General features: G+C 34.3%; 1 protein-coding gene across 1 annotated transcript in view; it reads right to left on the bottom strand.

The window, feature by feature from the left end:
* The window catches only part of LOC107567013 (protein very KIND), a 72,602-nt gene that overhangs the window by 15,899 nt on the left and 36,957 nt on the right, over positions 1 to 19,746 (bottom strand). Inside the window, exons 12-22 of the mRNA XM_016252595.1 lie at positions 18,186 to 18,276; positions 17,805 to 17,912; positions 16,668 to 16,830; positions 15,021 to 15,586; positions 13,977 to 14,115; positions 7,317 to 7,600; positions 4,967 to 5,229; positions 2,476 to 2,569; positions 2,282 to 2,373; positions 778 to 956; positions 570 to 687 (exon numbers count right to left, since the gene is read on the bottom strand). Of these exons, the coding sequence (XP_016108081.1) occupies positions 570 to 687; positions 778 to 956; positions 2,282 to 2,373; positions 2,476 to 2,569; positions 4,967 to 5,229; positions 7,317 to 7,600; positions 13,977 to 14,115; positions 15,021 to 15,586; positions 16,668 to 16,830; positions 17,805 to 17,912; positions 18,186 to 18,276 (2,097 nt within the window). The remainder of the gene's footprint in view (positions 1 to 569; positions 688 to 777; positions 957 to 2,281; positions 2,374 to 2,475; positions 2,570 to 4,966; positions 5,230 to 7,316; positions 7,601 to 13,976; positions 14,116 to 15,020; positions 15,587 to 16,667; positions 16,831 to 17,804; positions 17,913 to 18,185; positions 18,277 to 19,746) is intronic.

Raw genomic sequence — 19,746 nt, 5'->3', positions numbered from 1 at the left:
TATCTATCTATCTGAATATCAATCAATCTGAATATCTATCTATCTATCTATCTGAATATCAATCAATCTGAATATCTATCTATCTATCTATCTGAATATCAATCAATCTGAATATCTATCTATCTATCTATCTGAATATCAATCAATCTGAATATCTATCTATCTATCTATCTGAATATCAATCAATCTGAATATCTATCTATCTATCTATCTGAATATCAATCAATCTGAATATCTATCTATCTATCTATCTGAATATCAATCAATCTGAATATCTATCTATCTATCTATCTGAATATCAATCAATCTGAATATCTATCTATCTATCTATCTGAATATCAATCAATCTGAATATCTATCTATCCATCCATCCATCCATCCATCCATCTATCTATCTATCTATCTATCCATCCATCCATCCATCCATCTATCTATCTATCTATCTATCCATCTATGCACCTGTATAACATTCAATCTAACTGTCAAATTATTTTCAAGCGAACAGCAAAGTTTTTCTTGAGCAGTTCACCTTTTCTAGTTTATTGCATTACAGTGCTCATATTTATTTATTCGTACCCCAGTGTGCTGTTAAATGTGTCCATTAGAAACCGCAGAAGCTCCTCCGAGGTGCAGAAGTAGAGATACGTGTAGAAAAACTGCTGAATAAACCCCTCGCAGTGAGCGTTCCTGTTAGCATCAGAACAGACGTGTGTGACGAGGGTTACAGTAGCGGCAGTCATTTGTTAAAAACACGCTGCAGTCATACACACTCAGTACCTGGCGTACAGGTAGGCCATGAGGCCTCTGGCGGTGGCGGTCACTAGCGGGCAGCCTTTGCCCCGGCGCTGCTCACACAGAACGTGCAGAAGTGCAGGATCGTCCAGAGGCGCAGCTCCACACGCAGCCAGAGAAGGCAGCAGAGAGAGCGCCGAACCCCACTGATCCACAGACAGCACCTGCAACACCAACACAAAACACCTGCGCTACAAACTCAATCACACAACACTTGTGCAATTATAAATACTTGGTAAAATCACCACGCATGGCCTCGTATGGCTCACTGCTAATTTAAAAAGCTTCTGGCAACAACAAAAAAACAACAATAACTAATCACTAAAATACATTTTACATTTATTTACAAAGATGTGTTAATTTTAAGCGGCTTGCAGTTTATTTAAGGTTCACAGTGTTGAAAATCAAGCCCATGGCCTTTGTGATTTTAGAAACTTCTAAATACTGGATAAATACGAAGAGCTGTGAAGTGAAATCTGATTGGATAAGCCAAATTTAAAGCCAGGGTAAAATAGAATTGTTAACAATTAAATAACAATTCAATTATTGTTTATTGCAATTATTCTGTTGTTGTTGTTGTTATTATTTTTATTAATAAATTATTTTTAATTCATAATAAATTAGATAGATTACCATTATTATGTAACTTATTATGAACTGATAACATTACTATTATTATTATTATTAATAAGAATAAATTAGATGGATTACCATTATTATCTAATTTATTATAAATAGATAACAATAATATTATATTATTATTAATATTATTAAAAGAATATTGTTATTACTACTATTTATAAATTAGATAGTTATTATTATTATGATTATTATTATTATCTCATATTATACACTATTATTAATAAACTATTAATATTATTAATATATTATTAGTATTATTTAAATGTATTATAAATTAGATTACCATTATTATCTAATTTATTATAAACTGATAATATTCATATTCTATTATTATTATTAAAAGATTATTATTACTATTAATTTTGAATAAATTAGATGATGATGATGATGATTATTATTATTATATAATTTATAAATTAATAATAATAATAATAATAATTATTATTATTATTACAATTATTATTAGATTATTATTGTTGATTGATAATACATTTAATAGATTATCATTATTATCCAATTCATTATAAACTGATAGTGATATTAATCGATTTGAATATATATTAATCAATAATTATTATCATTATTATCATCATCATCATCATTATTAAAAACTATTATTTTAACAATCAAGCAATTCTGTTTTTCAAAGGCTTGAATTTGGCTCATCCAAACAGATTTCACTTCACAGTCAGATCTCTAGTTCTTATTATTCAGAAGTTCCTGACAACATCAAGGTCATGGCTGCTTAAGATAAAAGCATCCAATAAATGTAAATGTAGAATATGATTGCTTAGAAAAGTCTTCAAACCCACAACAGAGGAAACACAGCGTGTGCTTTGGCACAAACCTGGAGATATTTCTTGACAGACTGCAGAAACTCAACTTTTTCTCTGAGCTCGTCCAACTCCAGCTTGACTTTAGACACCATCACCTTTGTGTCTGAACCGAGAAAGAGAGACGAGCAGCTCAAACACACGAGTGAGGAACGAGAAACAGCTGCGCTGCAGAATTCACAGGCGGCAGGTTTTCTGTTTGTTCTACCTTTATTTTTCCTCTCTTGCTGAATCAGCTTGTGGTAGAAAGTACTGGTCTTTTTCAGATTTCTGCTCTCAATAATCAGCTGCTGGTGAAGCTCCTGTTTAAGAGCAATGATATAAAAAAAGATCAATAACTGGATCTCGATGCTCAACTAAACTGGAAATACACGCAAACTAACCATGCATTGCATTCACAGACAACAGAACACAGGATTAGTGTTTTTATTTCTTCACCACGAATCTGGGCTTTGAAACATGGCAGCTGCTTTGTTGCAGGGTTTCCAACACTAAACCAGTTTAACTAACTTAACTAACTAGTCCACAATCAACCATCTAGACCAGCTTGGACCAGTGTTATTTTAATATTATTGAGATACTATTATAGCTTTTATTCATATTTTGAATCAATTTGTATTTATATATTTTCCATGTATTTTAATTTTAAAGTTTTGTTAATTTTTGAAGTTTGAAATGTGTAATTTTAGTAGTTGTTTAATTAAACTTTGCGGACCCGGATACGGGTCCAAAACCACGTTAAGACTATACAGTTTATTATTATTATTATTTTTTTTTTATAATTTATTTATTGTTAAAATTTAGTTTTCATTTTAGTACATCAAGTTAAACTTCAAGTAGAAATTTTGCATTAACTTTTTTTATAATTTATTTTTTGATTTAGTAACGAAAATGACCACATAATGACCATAAATGACGACTTGGAGAAACAAAGTAAACCACTTTCTATCAGAAGCTGGTTTTAGCTGCGTAGGTGGGCTTTTCAGAACCAGAATGATCTTGATTTCTAGGATAAACAATATGAAGCCAACGTGATGAAGATGTTTGGTATTACCTTGGGGTCTTTACATTTTTTAATGTAATGAAGCATCTTCTGCTCAACAAGGCTGCATTTATTTATCAAAAATACAGTAAAAATAGTAAAATATTATTTCAATTTGAAATAGCTGTTTTCTATGTGAATATCTGTTAAAATGTAATTGCTTTCTGTGATCAAAGCTGAATTTACAGCATCAGTATACTCCAGTCTTCAGAGTCACATGATCCTATTTTATATTATATTTTATATGTAGTCTAAAACATTTTATATTTTTGCAGAAACGGTGATACATTTCATTTTTCAGGATTCACAGATGAATAGAAAGTTCAAAAGAATAGCATTTATTTGAAATAGAAATCTTTTGCAACATTAGAAATGTCTTTAATGTCACTTTTGATCGGTTTAATGCATCCTTGCTTAATAAAGTATCTTGCTGACTCCAAACTTTAGATCAGTAGTGCATGTGATCAGGACTCTGTGATCTGAACTCTTTGTATTTGTCTCTATGGTAACAGATCGATGGTCAGCGCTTTGAAGTCCGACTGCAGCTCCGCTCCTCCTGTAGAGCGCCTCAGAAAAACAGCCCTCGACCACCATCAAAGCATCACACACACACTGAGCGCTCATATTCTGCTATAAATATTAGATATTATCATGCACATATCTAATGCTATACTTGAACCCAATCAAAATGCACACTTTCCATATTCTGCTCCTGTTTCTGAATGTTTGATGCATGCGGTTCTTTCAAAATGTGATTGATGGAAGTTCTTTATTCAATAAAGCTCTTCTGATGAAAATAAAGATGGTTCAGGATACTGTACCTGGAAAAACTCTGGCTCTATGAAATGGTGATCATATTTTGTCGCAAAATCTAAAGAAATAACTAGGAAATTAAATTGCATAAAATAAAATGTGTTGCATTGTGACATTTATTTCATGCAATTATTTTCACGTTAAATGTTTAATATATATACATATATATAATGTAACAGTATATTACAGGATTATTATAATTAACCCTAAAATCATAAAAACATTTATCACTTGAAACTAAATAAATTTTAAATTAAATATTTTATTTCCGCTAGTTGCCAAGGCAACATTTCTAATTTCCGTTTAGTTTAACCTGAAGCAATAAAATAAATAAAACTAAATAAACTAAAACAAATAAATACAAATGAATAAAAACTATAAAACATTAATAAAAAAATAAAAAAAACAGTACTAAAAAGTGAACTAAAATTATAGTGAAAACAGAAAATATAAACATTAAATCTAATTTAAAATATTAAAAACTGTAATAGTATCTCAATGGTACTAAAATAACACTGATAAATTATTTAAATTGAAAATTATTTATATTTTATTTATGCGCTATTGTACTGCTTTTAATATTTTGCTAATTATGTAAAAAAGTAAAAAATACTGTGGGAATAAAACAGTCACCACTGAGAATAAAAATAATTACAAAGAAACAAACAAAAAAAACTGTGGTGAAAATGTGTTTAATTGTCATGATAATAATTTGATGCTCCAAAAAAAAAAAAAACATCTTAATGGTTCTAAGAGCATGCTTAATTTTATTTCAAATATGTTATCCTTTTTTTTCTTTATATTTGGGGGTAAAATATGACCCATGCATGGAAAGATTCGATACCTGTGATTTGTCCTCCAGCGTGGGCGATTGGCTGTGACTGCTGAGTTTCTGTGTGTACTCCAGCACATCCGGACCGAAGCAGTCGTCCCCGTACAGAGCCAGAGCCCAGGAGCCGCACCGGGCCCGCTGAGGGCCGCTGCAGACTGAGAGCGTCCGCTCAGACATCACAGAGTCACAGTCATCTGTGTCGGGAGTGAGCCGCGCTTCAGCTGCACAAACACACTCTGCAGCGCCACCATCTGGAGCCATCAGATCCATCAGCTCTATCACACACACACAGGTTTGTTTTTGTGAAAAGTGGGGACATCCCATAGGCGTAATGGTTTTTATACTGTACAGACCGTATATTCTATTGCCCTACACCAACCCTACCCCTAAACCTACCCCTCACAGGAGACTTTGTGCTATTTCAAATTTTCAATACACTCCATTCTGTGTGATTTATAAGCGTTTTGAAAAGTGGGGACATGGGGTAATGTCCTGAAAAGTCACCTTCTCCTTGTAATACCTATGTCATACCTTTGTCATTATACAAATTTATGTCCTCATTTGTCACAAAAACGTGTGCACACACACACACACACACACACACACACACACACACACACTCACACACTCACACACTCACACACATACAGCCAGCGAATGAAAAACTGAAGTCATATTGTTATTGAAAAAACATGTTGTTGACTATCTCAGATGCTGTTTCGAAGAAAATCAGTCATCAACCACAAGATGCTGCTTTTCTTTTCCTGTTTTTTCACACTCACTCACACACACACTCACACACACACACACTCACACACACACTCACTCACACACTCACTTACACACTCACTCACACTCACTCACAAACTCACACTCTCACACACACACACACAGAGATGCTCTCACTGAACCTGACTCTATCACATCGCATCCCAAAACCAACACTATTTCTATTAGAATTTATTTGCATTGTGACCTTTGCATTCAGATTATATTCATACTAATTTTACACATTTATTCTAAAATTCTCATTGTTCATAGCAACAAAAAAAATACTGTTATTCTGTTATACTGTTATATAAAAAATTCATTTTTTTCACTGGGACGTGTTTATGTGTGATTTACACCTGCTTTGCTGTAAGTGTGTGTGTGTGTGTGTGTGTGTGAGAGAGTGTGTGTGTGTGATGAGCAGGAGCACAAAGACAAGCTGTTTGGAATGAGCAGAATGGAGAGCGATGGGCGAAGGACGGGATGAAAACTACCATCTTCTGCTTTAGTTTCCTGGCAACTCCCTTCCACTAACAAGCAGCATGAGCTCTCAGTGTCTGGCAGCGCCGAAAAACACTCGCTCTTTTATATTTGCTTTCAACAGTCAATCAAAGTTATAAAACTCTAAAAACATCTCTAAAACAGGCTATCATTCACCCCTAAACACTAATCAGACTATAACATCTGAGCAGAGATAAATAAAACAGCACTGAACGTCCGTCTGAGTAAAACACAATATTTTAAATGCTTCTTTATTCCCTGTTGTTGCCATTTTCTGCACTACATTAAAGGAATAGTTCAGGCCAAAAATGAAAATGTGCTGGAAATGTGCTCACACTCAGATCATCCCAGATGTAGATGAGTTTGTTTCTTCGTCAGGTTTGGAGAAATGTAGCATTGCATCAGTGTCTCAGCAATGGATGCTCTGCAGTGAATGGGTGCCATCAGAATGAGAGTCCAAACAGCTGATAAAAACATCACAATAATCCACAAGTAATCCACAGCACTCCAGTCCATCAGTTAACATCTGGAGAAGACAAAAGCTGAAACTAATCCAGCATTAAGATGTTTTTAACTAACATCAGAGTCCATAATCCATAATAACTCTTCCTCCAGTGAAAAAGTGCATCGCCTGTCATCTCTTATGGAAGTGTTATTATGGATTATGAACTCGTATTTTAGTTAAAAAGCGTCTTAATGCTGGATTAGTTTCAGCTTTTGTCTTCTCCAGATGTTCACTGATGGACTGGAGTGCTGTGGATTATTGTGATGTTTTTATCAGCTGTTTGGACTCTCATTCTGACGGCACCCATTCACTGCAGAGCATCCATTGCTGAGACACTGATGCAATGCTGCATTTCTCCAAACCTGACGAAGAAACAAACTCATCCTGATCTTGGATTGGCCTGAGGGTGAACACATTTTCATTAAACTATTTGTTTAAGATTAACCCACATTCATTTACTATGTTGACAAATAGCCTGCACAGCCTTTCCAGAAAAGGAAAGTGGTTTTAGATTTGAATAACGGATTATTTTGATGAATTATTGATCAGTTATTTATTTTTCATGTTGATGACAGGAGACAGTCTTACCTTTGTTGTCATCCTCTGATGTCACTTCCTGTGTGTCTCGTCTCCAGCACGTCTCCTCTAGGTTTTGTCCATCTGCTGTTTCTCTGTATTTAAGCTCATGTACTTTGCAGCATTCCGGTTCTTTCTTCATCTTGTCCAGCTGGTTCTCCGGTCGATCTGAAGGCCAGAGGTCTGCTCTGTGGTCAAGACGAGCCTTTTCCTCGCTGGACAAACGCTGTCTGGCGCTCTGGAGCGATGCTGCTGCCCTTTCCACCGCCTTTGAGGAGGACTGTTCATCAGAGACGCTGCGAGAGAGAGAGAGAGAGTAAAACAACACAAGCTCTGTAAGACAGAACATTACACAGCTCAAAACATCTGAGCAAAGCCAATGAATAAATAAAAACAGCACAGCACAGCGCAAACGCTCACAGAAGAGCAGATAACACAGCATTGTCCAGAAAAATGTCTAAACGTCTAAAGCCAGTGCAAAAGTAGAAAATACAACAATGGATTTAAATAAACTTAATTCAAAATATATTAAACATTACAGTTTTTCTTTTTAAGTAAATGTCTTATTTTAAGGATTTTATGTTTAAGGATATTTTTACTAAAACCCTGACATAAATATAGATTATGAAATTATTGTTCTGCACTACAGATACAGAAAGCAACACAAAACGATAATAAACCGTCTCCTAACTAAAATCTGCCAATAAAAAAAACCCCAGAAAAACTTGAAGATATTATATGTATCCTGTTTTATGAATGTTTAGAAAAAAAACAGATTAAGAAAATTATTTTTTGTAGCACAGATACAGAAAGCAAGACAAAACAAAAATAAAAAATGTACTAAATAAATAAATAAAATAAAATAAAAAAACACCTAATTCATATCTTACATGATTTTGCTTCTTAAGTAGACTTATCTTAAAAAGCACAACAAAACCACAAATTATACAAATTTAATCTATAATACAGATCAAGGTTTTTTTTTAATTTGCCCTACAGATACAGAAAACCAAGCAAAAATAATAAACTAAATCAAATCTGGAAAGAAAATAGACCCACTTAATTCAAAGATACCTTATTTTACACGGTTTTGCTTCTTCGGTAGATTTATCTATGTTTTGGGATGCGTAGAAAAAAACAAAATACAGTTTAAGAATTATTATTATTATTTTGCAGTACAGATACATAAATGCATACATAAACAAACAAACCTTCTACTAACTAAAATAAAATAAAAAATAAATAAATTCCTGCATTGCATAAAAAACAGTAAATTCAAGACACATTATCTTACACAGCTTGGCTTCTTAAGTAGATATATCTCGCGTTAAGGACGTTGGGGAAAAAAGCAACAACAACAACAACAAAAATACAGTTTAAAAAAAATGTTTTTTGCAGTACAGACAAAGATTTCAATCCAAACATTAAAAAAAAAAAATAAACTAAACCAGTTTTTTTTTCTGCCAAAACACCTACCAGAGAACTGCAGAATGGTTCCTTTATGCTTTACCAGAGCACTGCGAGTTATAAAAAACCATCCTTTGATCGCAGCTCACCTGCGCCGGCGTTTAACCCCTCGTGCCCCGAGCAGAGCACGTCTGTAACATCCCGAGCCATTCCAGCGCTGCCGTCTGTCTCCTCACAGCCGCGGATCGGACAGCATGTGACCGCTGTGAGAAAGACTCTATTGTGTGTCTCTGGCTTCATGTGACGCTGTCGGAGCCAGAGGTGAGCGCTGTATCTGTGCCTGATCTGGAGGACTCTCGAGGACTCCAAGCGTCCACTTCAGGACCGTCTGTTTCCAGAGGGACCAACAGCTTTTGCTGAAATGATTCTGGCCTGATTACTGATGACGAGCGGAGCGGAAGTGGACATATGTTTGTGTCTAGAGGGTTTCTTGAGAAGGTCTAATGTGACAAACTCAAATTCAAAGCTACAGGCGTTTGTGCATTTCAGAAACACAAACCTGTATGTGAGCTGTTCAATAATGATCATTCATTCATTCATTCTCACTCATTAACTAATTTATTCATGCATCATTTCATGCATTCATTCTTACTCATTAATTAATCTATTCATTCATTCATTCATTCTCACTCATTAATTAATCTATTCATGCATTCATTCATTCATTCATTCATTCCCACTCATTAATTAATCTATTCATGCATTCATGCATCATTTCATGCATACATTCATTCATTCCTTCTCACTCATTAATTAATCTATTCATGCATTCATGCATCATTTCATGCATTCATTCATTCTCACTCATTAATTAATTCATGCATGTATTTTTATTTATTTGTTTTGTGCCTTGCAATCTGTATCTGTATAATAAAAATATTTTAATCTATATTTTTGTTGTTTTTTAACATCTCTACAAGCAAGATAAATCTACTTAAGAAGCAAAACTGTAGGATAATGTGTCTTGAATTAAGAGTTTTGTAAATTAATTGGCAGATTTTATTTATTTAGGAGACCATTTATTTATTTTTTGCTTTTCTCTCTGTATATGTACTACAAAAACTATGTTCTTAATCTGCATTATTCTTGTATTCTTGTGTTTTTTTCTTCTAAACATCCTTAAAACAAGATAAATCTACTTAAAAAGAAACAAAACTGTGTAAGGTTCACTGGCAGATTTGATTTAATTAATTGTCAAACATTTTTTTCTTGTTTTCTGCCTCTGTAATGGATTTTTTTGTTCTTGATCTGTATTTTTCTCATGCCTTTCTTACGGGAGAGGATTATGGCCAAGCAATAATAAAAAAATAAAACCATCTTGAGATTAAAATCGTTACATTTCAAGAAAAAAGTCGAGATAAAATGTTGAGACTAAATTAATTAAATTTAGAGAATAAACTCGTTATGTTTTGAGAAGAAACTCATTAAATTTCAAGAAAAAAGTCGAGATAAAATTTGGAGAATAAACTCATTAAATTATGATCTGTATTTTTCTCATGCCTTTCTTACGGGAGAGGATTATGGCCAAGCAATAATAAAAAAATAAAACCATCTTGAGATTAAAATCGTTACATTTCAAGAAAAAAGTCAAGATAAAATGTTGAGACTAAATTAATTAAATTTAGAGAATAAACTCGTTATGTTTTGAGAAAAAACTCGTTAAATTTCAAGAAAAAAGTCTAGATAAAATTTGGAGAATAAACTCATTAAATAACGAGAAAAATGTGTTGCATTCCGAGAAAAAAACTCATAAAATTTCGAGAAAAAGTCTAAATAAAATGTTGAGAATAAACTCATTAAATTACGAGAAAAAAATCATTACATTTCGAGAAAAAAAGTCAAGAATTCACACACTCATGTCATGTTGATTTCATCTCGTTGAACGTGTTATTTAGCGTCTGCAGTGGGGTGGGTCGGCGAGGAATGTGCTGGGGAGTAGCGACTGATGCTTAACGAGTGTTTAATAATAATGTATTAATTAGGTAGGTTTAGTGTTACTACAGTAAATTCATTGTAAATATTAATTTGTGGATTGAAAAGTATTCTAACTGGATTGTTGTCACACGGTATTTCTCCTGTTTTCCGCATCAGTGTTGTTTCATCTGCCTTTAAACTAGTTTAAATCCCTGTGACATCTGTGGTTTGTATAGGAGAGCTCTGCTCCAAACTCGAACGCTTCTCACAGTGCTGTTTAGTGGTCACCTGATCGAGACCTGCGAGTAAACGCATTTGTTCTGAGCTTGCGCTGCGCTGTCTTTAGACAGAGCTAAATATGATCCGTGCAGCACGCTTCACACGAGTAGCACTCTTCTGATTGCGATGCGCTAAAGAAATTACAGTCTAGAGCTTCTCACAGCGCTGTTCAGTGGTCGCCTGATCGAGACCTGCGAGTAAACGCATTTGTTCTGAGCTTGCGCTGCGCTGTCTTTAGACAGAGCTAAATATGATCCGTGCAGCACGCTTCACACGAGTAGCACTCTTCTGATTGCGATGCGCTAAAGAAATTACAGTCCATATGAGTTATCAAATTGTTGTCACTCACATTTTACTGATACATCTGGCCTAAAATTTAGTGCTGTCACCTTGTGTTGACATTGTGAAACTGCATGATTTCTAAATTATGAATGGCAGGCCACATATAATAGCATACATTTTAATAGACAAGCCATTTGAAATTCATCCACGGGCCGTATTTGGCCCGCAACCAGACTTTGGACACCCCTGCCAGTTGCTATTTACAGTTATATGTACTATTTACACTAAGTGACAACATAGCCATTATATTTATGTTATGTAAAAGCAGCAGATCTTTGCAATAAGTGTAAATAGTAGCTAATTAGATGCTACTTATAAATAGTGGCAGATACTATTTGCACCTCAGGTTTGTTGTACATTAAAAGGATGCAATAATAACATTTATTTTAAATAACAATGACTTTATTTATTGAAATGATTAAATATGCTGCCTTATTGGGAGAACAAAGCCCTCCCTATAGCCTGGCTACCCCTAATTAATACATTATTATTAAACATTGAGTGGCAGATACTATTTGCACCTCAGGTTTGTTGTACATTAAAAGAATGCAATAATAACATTTATTTTAAATAACAATGACTTTATTTATTGAAATGATTAAATATGCTGCCTTATTGGGAGAACAAAGCCCTCCCTATAGCCTGGCTACCCCTAATTAATACATTATTATTAAACATTGTTAAAGCGGCAGTCTGTAAGTTTTGCCTCTTTGTCGCCATCTCTGTTTGAAAACCTGCAATTGCAGCTGTGTGCGGAATTATCTTCCTTGTGTGGGTTGTGCTCCGGCGCGGCTCCAGCGCAGATGAATCTAATGTTTTGAGGAGTATGTGTGTGTGGCAGTCAGTCACCGCACCGGAGTGGATATTTACTGTACTTCGCAATCACAGATTCTAGCACGTCTTAGAATATATGACCCAAATAAGAATTTTCACTGTATATTGTCATCTGAACGAGTAAGTAACAAGTCTGCCACATTTGTTCTGACCAACTGAGGAAAAAAGCATTACAATAAATTGATTTACCAATGGTGATTTAATCTAAAGATGGTTAGCTCATATCACATCAAACCATGCAAATTATTATTATTGTTATATTTTATTCACAAATTATTAATGTTAACAACATCAGCATTACGTCACTATGTGTGTATTAGCGTGTAGATTTCAATTTCTGTACAGTCTAATATCTAATTGTCATACCATTCGAATTTCATATTAAGAATTTCATATTAAGAAACCTTTTAACCCAAAAAGCAAACTATGCTCCCTTCGAACTGGTTGTCTTTAAAATACAAATCGTGTGTAATCCCAGGCTATCTGTAATCAGAAGCACATTTATAACTGGAATATAATTTAATTTCATTCACATGTGTTTCATAAACACGTAGTCCTTTCTGGATTACAATCCGCCATCAAAGTGATAAATTTAATTATTCCAGCTGCTGTGAGAAAAGGCTATAAACGATCCGTCACCTGCAGCGTCCGCACATGCGATAGCCTAGCAGCCGGGACAAATTCTTTATGTTTACAGACGTGACTTAATAACGCGGTGCCATGCTCGAATTTCCCGCGAAAACCTACCCGTACCACTCAAATTAGAAAACATTATTATAAGATAACCGTTGTGAATCGGGTTAAAGTAAGGCGATAGTTTTGAACACTGGCTGGTTATGTACTTGCTCAAATATTGATTTCGGATCATTTTTAACCAAAAAAAATACGGACTTTTAAAAGGACGAAAAGCGAGTTTATTCTCAACATTTTATTTCAACTTTTTTTCTCGAAATTTAACAACTTTTTTAATGAGTTTATTCTCAACATTTTATTTTGACCTTTTTTTCTCGAAATTTAACAACTTTTTTAATGAGTTTATTCTCAACATTTTATTTTGACCTTTTTTCTCGAAACTTAACGTATTTTTTTCTCGAAATGTAACAACTTTTTTCACGTAATTTAATGTTTATTCTCAACATTTTATTGAAAAAAAAATTCTCGAAATTTAACGAATTTTTTTCTCAATTTTATGAGTTTATTCTCAACATATTATTTCAACTTTTTTTCTCGAAACAATGAGTTTATTCTCGAAATGTAATGAGTTTAATCTCAATTTAATCTCGACTTATTTCTTGAAATTTAACGAGTTTTTTCACAAAATTTAACGACTTTAATCTTGAGATGGTTTTATTTTTTTATTATTGCTTGGCCCTAATCCTCTTCCATACTTTCTAAACTTCCTTATAACAAGATACATCTACTTAAGAAGCAGAACTGTAGATAAGATAATATATCTTCAATTAAGTTTTTTTTTTATTAATTGGTAGATTTTATGTAGTTAGTAGACAGTATTATGTTTTTGCTTTGCTTTTTTAATTAACTGCAAAAAATTCTTAACCTATTTTTCCCATGTTTTTTTTTAAACACCTATAAAACAGGATAAATCTTCAGCAAAACTGTGCAAGATAATATATCTTGATTCCTCATATCATGTGTCTTGGTACACTGCAAAAAAATAAAAATAACATATGTAGGATTTTCCTACTTTCCTGGTATTTTTGTCTTGTCGTCCAGTATAAATATCTAATTATTCTTAAATAAGGATCCATTTATTTGACTTGGCCAGCAGATGGTAAAGCGGCTGAAGATCTGGGTTTATGTGTTGATAATGCTCACCGTGGGCATGAATGCTGGTTAATCAGACGGTGCAGGTCACACAGCAGCTTCTGATCCCAGTACAGATCACCGAATTTCTCCGTTATCGCTCGACAAAAGGTCTCAAACTGGAGGGTTTCTAAAGAGAAGATGTATTCTCCTGGAAATGCACAACAAGTCATGAAGGAGTCCTTTAAGACTCTTCCAACAACAAAGAATTGAACAAGACTATTAAAGAAAGTGGCATACTCTTACATAAACAACAATTGTGTAGTTTTCTTTTTTAAATGTATTTATTTATTTATTAATAAACAAATAAACAATTATTTACAGTAGTCAACATTTGAAGCGGATCAAAAAAAGTTCATCAAAGTTGTCCTAAGACAAGAACACATTTTGGTTTTAGGTTTTAGGACAACTTTGATGAGAGGTTTTGATTCACTTCAAATGTTGACTAGTGTAGATTCATTCTCTTAAAGTGAACGCCCTTGGACTTAAGAATGAGCTTTTTTGTTGTTGTTTTTTGTTGTTGTTTTTACGAGTCGTTCGTTGTAGTTTTTGAAAAGTGATTTCTGTTAAATAAAATATCTCCTTTTGAAGTGGACTTTGAGCTTTGTAACTTTGCAGATCTTTTTTATGCTCAAACAGCAACATTACAGACTAACTAAAGTTGAAAAAGTGAAAAAGCATAATAGGACCCCTTTAAAAACAGCGCTGTCTCTTTAAAACCTGATTCACATGAAGCTGATCTGACACATATCCTACTTTCTCCAAACTCTTTACAGTCATTTAAGACTTTATAACTCATTTAAGACTACGTTTACGAGGTAACTCACCAAAACTTTGACGTAATTGTGTGTGTTTTCGTCCGTTGAAGCGCTACCGGTGTGCTGTCTGAAGCGGCACAGCGTATGTGTTCTCGCTACATTGCATTGTTATATTTCATAAAAGTTTTACTGGCAACTGACACTATTACATATATATATTAATTTTAGGCCCTGAGTATTAGTAAAATATGCAGAAAAGTTTAAATAAGTCTTTAAAAAAAGCGAATTAATTTTTTACCCATAGCCAGAGCTTGGACTCCATTCTTCAGGTAGCCATTAAAAGCAAACTGTTCTCTGAGCAGCTCAATGATGTGCTGCAGACGCGAGCGTGACGGGCTGAGGTTCACACAGTGAGGCGCAGCGTTGGGCTGAAGTCCTATATCTGTCACTGGACTTTCAGGAGACACTGCTGAGTCTCTGTGGGTCAAACAGACGCTTTCATTCCTCACACTGCCATCAGAAGCCTCATCCGTGCCTGTGATTGGCTGAAGCATGGCGATCTGAACAGGAAGTAGGGTCAGACTTCTTGTCAAGGGGTCTTGCTGTAGAAGGAAGTTGTTACAAATCCCATTAGCACAGGAGAAGGCAGGGAAGTGTGGCTGGTCTTCTGTTTCTTGATTGGTTATTTGGGGAGTCGCTGGAGGCGGTGAATTCACAGGAGTCTTACAGCTGGATGATGATGAATAACCGACAGAGAAAACACCAGCCGTCTCATCATCCTCAGCGGCACTCTCTTCCTGTTCATCTGCCTCTCGCAGGATCGTTTCATCCGTGATGTCCTCAACAGAGCGTCCACTGACAATCCTGGAAAATAATTCAAACAAGACCATTAGAGCTTAAACCTGAGTTCAGTTTTAAAGTCAACTTTAGGGGTTCAGACCAGAGTTATTGTTAACTATTTTACTATTTTAGATTGGTTCGGTTTCACTTTAAGTTGAAGTACTTAAATTTCTAATAGAAAAAAAGCTGTGAATTTATGACAAAAGTCGTAAAAAATAATAAAACAACAAAACAGAAATTTCAAAATATAATTTAAAAAAAAAAGTAACAAATAAAATGCAAAGTAAAAATATGTAAAACAATAAAATAAATTTAAAAAAATATAATAAAATGGCGTGTCAATAGACTGACTGACAATGCTTAAATATATTTAAAACAAGAACATTAGAACCTAAACTTGAGTTCAGCTATAAAGTCAACTTTAGGGATCCAGATCAAAGTTAAAGCCATTAACTCAAACTGAAAGTGTTAAAATACTTTTGTTAATTGAAAAATAAAATAAAATAAAATAATTAGATGAAAAACTTATTTCATGTTGCCAAGGCAACATTTCTTCTTTTCGTTTAGTTTAAGTTCAAGCGCTAAAATTATGAACTGGAAATGAAATAAATAAAAACTGACATAATAAATTAAACAAATAATAATATACAAAAATAAATAATACATTTTTAAAATAAATTAAAAAAGCAATACAAAAAAAATGACAAAAGCACATAAAATAGCTAAAAATGTAACTAAACTTAGAATGAAAACTAAAAGTAGAAAAAAAATAATAATTCAAATGATAATAGCATATGAATAATACAAAAATAACACTGGTCAAGATAGATAATATTAGACTTCATAAAATATGATCTCCCTTGACAACACACTAAAACTACAATCTCTGGTTTGCAAAAATGTACTGATTTGAAGAATTATTAACCAGGTTAAAATGTGTCAAAGTGGTCCAAAACTAACAGCATTCATTGTCATTAATCAGCATATTGTGAACACAAGTAGCAAAGTCCCTGATTCAATAATTCACCGATGACTCAATTTCATGCAAAATAATGATGCATTCTGGGATTCCCTGAAATCAGTGAGTATGTTTTTGCAGACCTACAGCTCAGACTGCGGGTGATGAGTCAGTATTATGGGGCTGAAGTGTGTGGCAGGAGAAGTGAAGGCCTCGGGCAGCCTGATGCTGCTGGAGGATTCTGGGTAATGATGAGGAACTGGACCAGCTACAGGCTCCAAACGGCCCTCGCTGGCCAATGGGACAAAACCTGTGTGAAAGACAACACACCTGCAGATTAAAACCCAACACATGTGAAGGATAATAATATACAACCCGCATACTGTTATTACACAACAGGGTGGATCTCATGAGAGATGTGTGCAGATCACATTTCACCCTCAAATAAGAAATTATATTTTACACAATGGAAATATTTTAAAAAATATATATATATATATGTATATGTATAAATACTGTATATATATACACATGTATGTATATAGTGACATAAGACAATTCAAACAGATTTAGTTCTTTAATTAGTTTTTCTTAGAGTCAGCTCTATGTGAATCTTTAATAAAAAAATCTCTATAATGCTCTAAAGCTCTATAATGAAAAAAATCTGTGATTTTGACAAAAATCGTAGAATTAACGTTTGAGCTGGGGTGTTTTTTTTAAGAATGGGCAAGTAAACTAAAAATAAATAAATAAATAAATTAATTAATTAATTAATTAATAATAACAAATGTGAAAATAAGAATAAAATGTACTATAAAATATTTAAAAATGATACAATACAATAAAATAAAATAAAAATAAAATGTAGCATTGTAAAAAAAAATAAAATAATATTTCATAAATTAAAATAATACTTAAAATAAACATAAAAAATAAGAAATGTAAAATGTGCACAAAAAAAGTTAATACGCATAAAAATGTAAATGCATTAAAATAAAAAAAATAAAATATTTTATATACACACACATATACATACATACATACATACATGCATATATATATAATTTACAGTAAATAAGTGGGTAAAATGTGCTTAATTGATTAAAATAATAATAACAATTTAAAAATAGGCTTTCTTCACGCACAAAATAATTTCTTTCTTCTTTCTTTTGATTTTAGGGTGAAATATAGGGTGAAATATGACCTGAAAATATTCGGAGAGTTGTGAGTTTAATCTATTTAATCGGAAATGTTAAAAATGCAAATTGACAGAATGAATCGCACCTGTCTTAACTTCTCCCAAGTGTGGGTCAGATGGGTTTTCAGCACACTCAGGAGAAGATGATTCCTCTGTATCTCTATTCCCATCGAATGCCTTCAATGAAAACCGTACTTGTTATGAGAAACTTGTTGAATGAAGATCATGCATTAAGACAGGAAAGAGTTACAGAAGAGCATTTGGACTGACTGCTGTTACGCTGATGTGAGTAGCTGGGATTTATTCTTCAGTTGTTTCTATTTTTATTTTGTATAAAGAATTTTATTAGAAACCTCTGAGGCAAAGTTGATGCTTAAGTCAAGACATTGTGTTTTTCATGCACTGGTGAATTTTCCACAATGTGTTTTTTCAGACTAGTGGACAGAAATTGACAGAATGAATCGCACCTGTCTTAACTTCTCCCAAGTGTGGGTCAGATGGGTTTTCAGCACACTCAGGAGAAGATGATTCCTCTGTATCTCTATTCCCATCGAATGCCTTCAATGAAAACCGTACTTGTTATGAGAAACTTGTTGAATGAAGATCATGCATTAAGACAGGAAAGAGTTACAGAAGAGCATTTGGACTGACTGCTGTTACGCTGATGTGAGTAGCTGGGATTTATTCTTCAGTTGTTTCTATTTTTATTTTGTATAAAGAATTTTATTAGAAACCTCTGAGGCAAAGTTGATGCTCAAGTCAAGACATTGTGTTTTTCATGCACTGGTGAATTTTCCACAATGTGTTTTTTCAGACTAGTGGACAGAAAACATGCAAAATGCATTTTTAAATGTTTATTTTATTGCACTTTAGTTTTAAATTAGGCCAACAATACATATCTTTAAAGGCTGTTCTCAAAATGAATTTGCTTTTTTCACTAACATTAACACTTACATCACATCATGTTATTCCTATCTATATTCTGAAGGTTTTTATAGAGGGGTTTGTTCATATATCATTCACACTGATTTTATTACTGTTGTTTATTTAAACTATAATACATATTTTTGAAGGATGCGAGTTTGTTTCTCCACTTCAGTAACACTTACATACAACAAACTTTACAGTTTTATTCTGATCTAAATTCTGAAAGTTTTTATAAAAGGGTTTTTTCATATATCATTCGACTGATTTATTATTGCACTTTTCCGATTTATGCCTGTACATTTAAATTACAATACATGTTTAACAAGATTTCCCTTTCAGTCGGTCACTCTCGACGTCACGTCGGAGGACAGACGAATTGGGATCTCGCTTAGAGGGACCAATCTACTTTGAGTGTAAACTAAACGAGCCAATGCACATTGGCATGCGATTATTGCATCCAGCTGCTGCTGATCACAGCGTGAGTATAAGTAGGCAGCAGATGCAGCGATCACATCGTTCTGCTCCTGACTACTCTACTGAGAGAAGAAGACTGAACGAGTTCAGCACGCTCTTGGAGAGCTCTTCGTGTTGGCGGTAGCGGTGGGCGGACTGGTCTTACAGTCACGGTGAGGAATTCCCCTCACAAAAAGAGCCTCCCGGGGGGTACCACCTGTTTGTTCCGAGGCTCCCCCCGATGATCAGATGTCGATTGCAGCATCGGAGGGTGAGCCAGAGCTCTCTGGAGAGGAAGATTCGGCTGCGCTGCTCTCCTCCGGGACCGTAGCAATGCCTGGATCGGATCCAGAAATAATGGCTATGCTTTCCCGGGCCGCCGTAGGGGTAGGGCTCGAGTGAAGACTTTCACCGTGTCCCGAGCCCTCAAGGTTGCACGATTGGTTCTCGGGGTGGTCCGCGCTGGTTCTCAGCGCCCCGCCTCGGTGCCTTTCTTCCCGGAGGTGCATGAGGAGCTCAACAGGTCGTGGACAGCACCTTTTTATTGCCGGAAACTGATTTGCTGGATCCTCCTCCTTCACCACCCTCGATGGTGGGGCAGCTCCCCCCGGTGGAGCGGTCAGTTGCAATGCAGTTGTGTCCTAATAC

Source organism: Sinocyclocheilus grahami, unplaced genomic scaffold (genome assembly GCF_001515645.1).
Source record: "Sinocyclocheilus grahami isolate Dianchi unplaced genomic scaffold, SAMN03320097.WGS_v1.1 scaffold1121.1, whole genome shotgun sequence".
NCBI lineage: Eukaryota > Metazoa > Chordata > Actinopteri > Cypriniformes > Cyprinidae > Sinocyclocheilus > Sinocyclocheilus grahami.
Note: the sequence above shows the minus strand (reverse complement) of the source record. Positions and strands in the feature narration are given on the sequence as shown.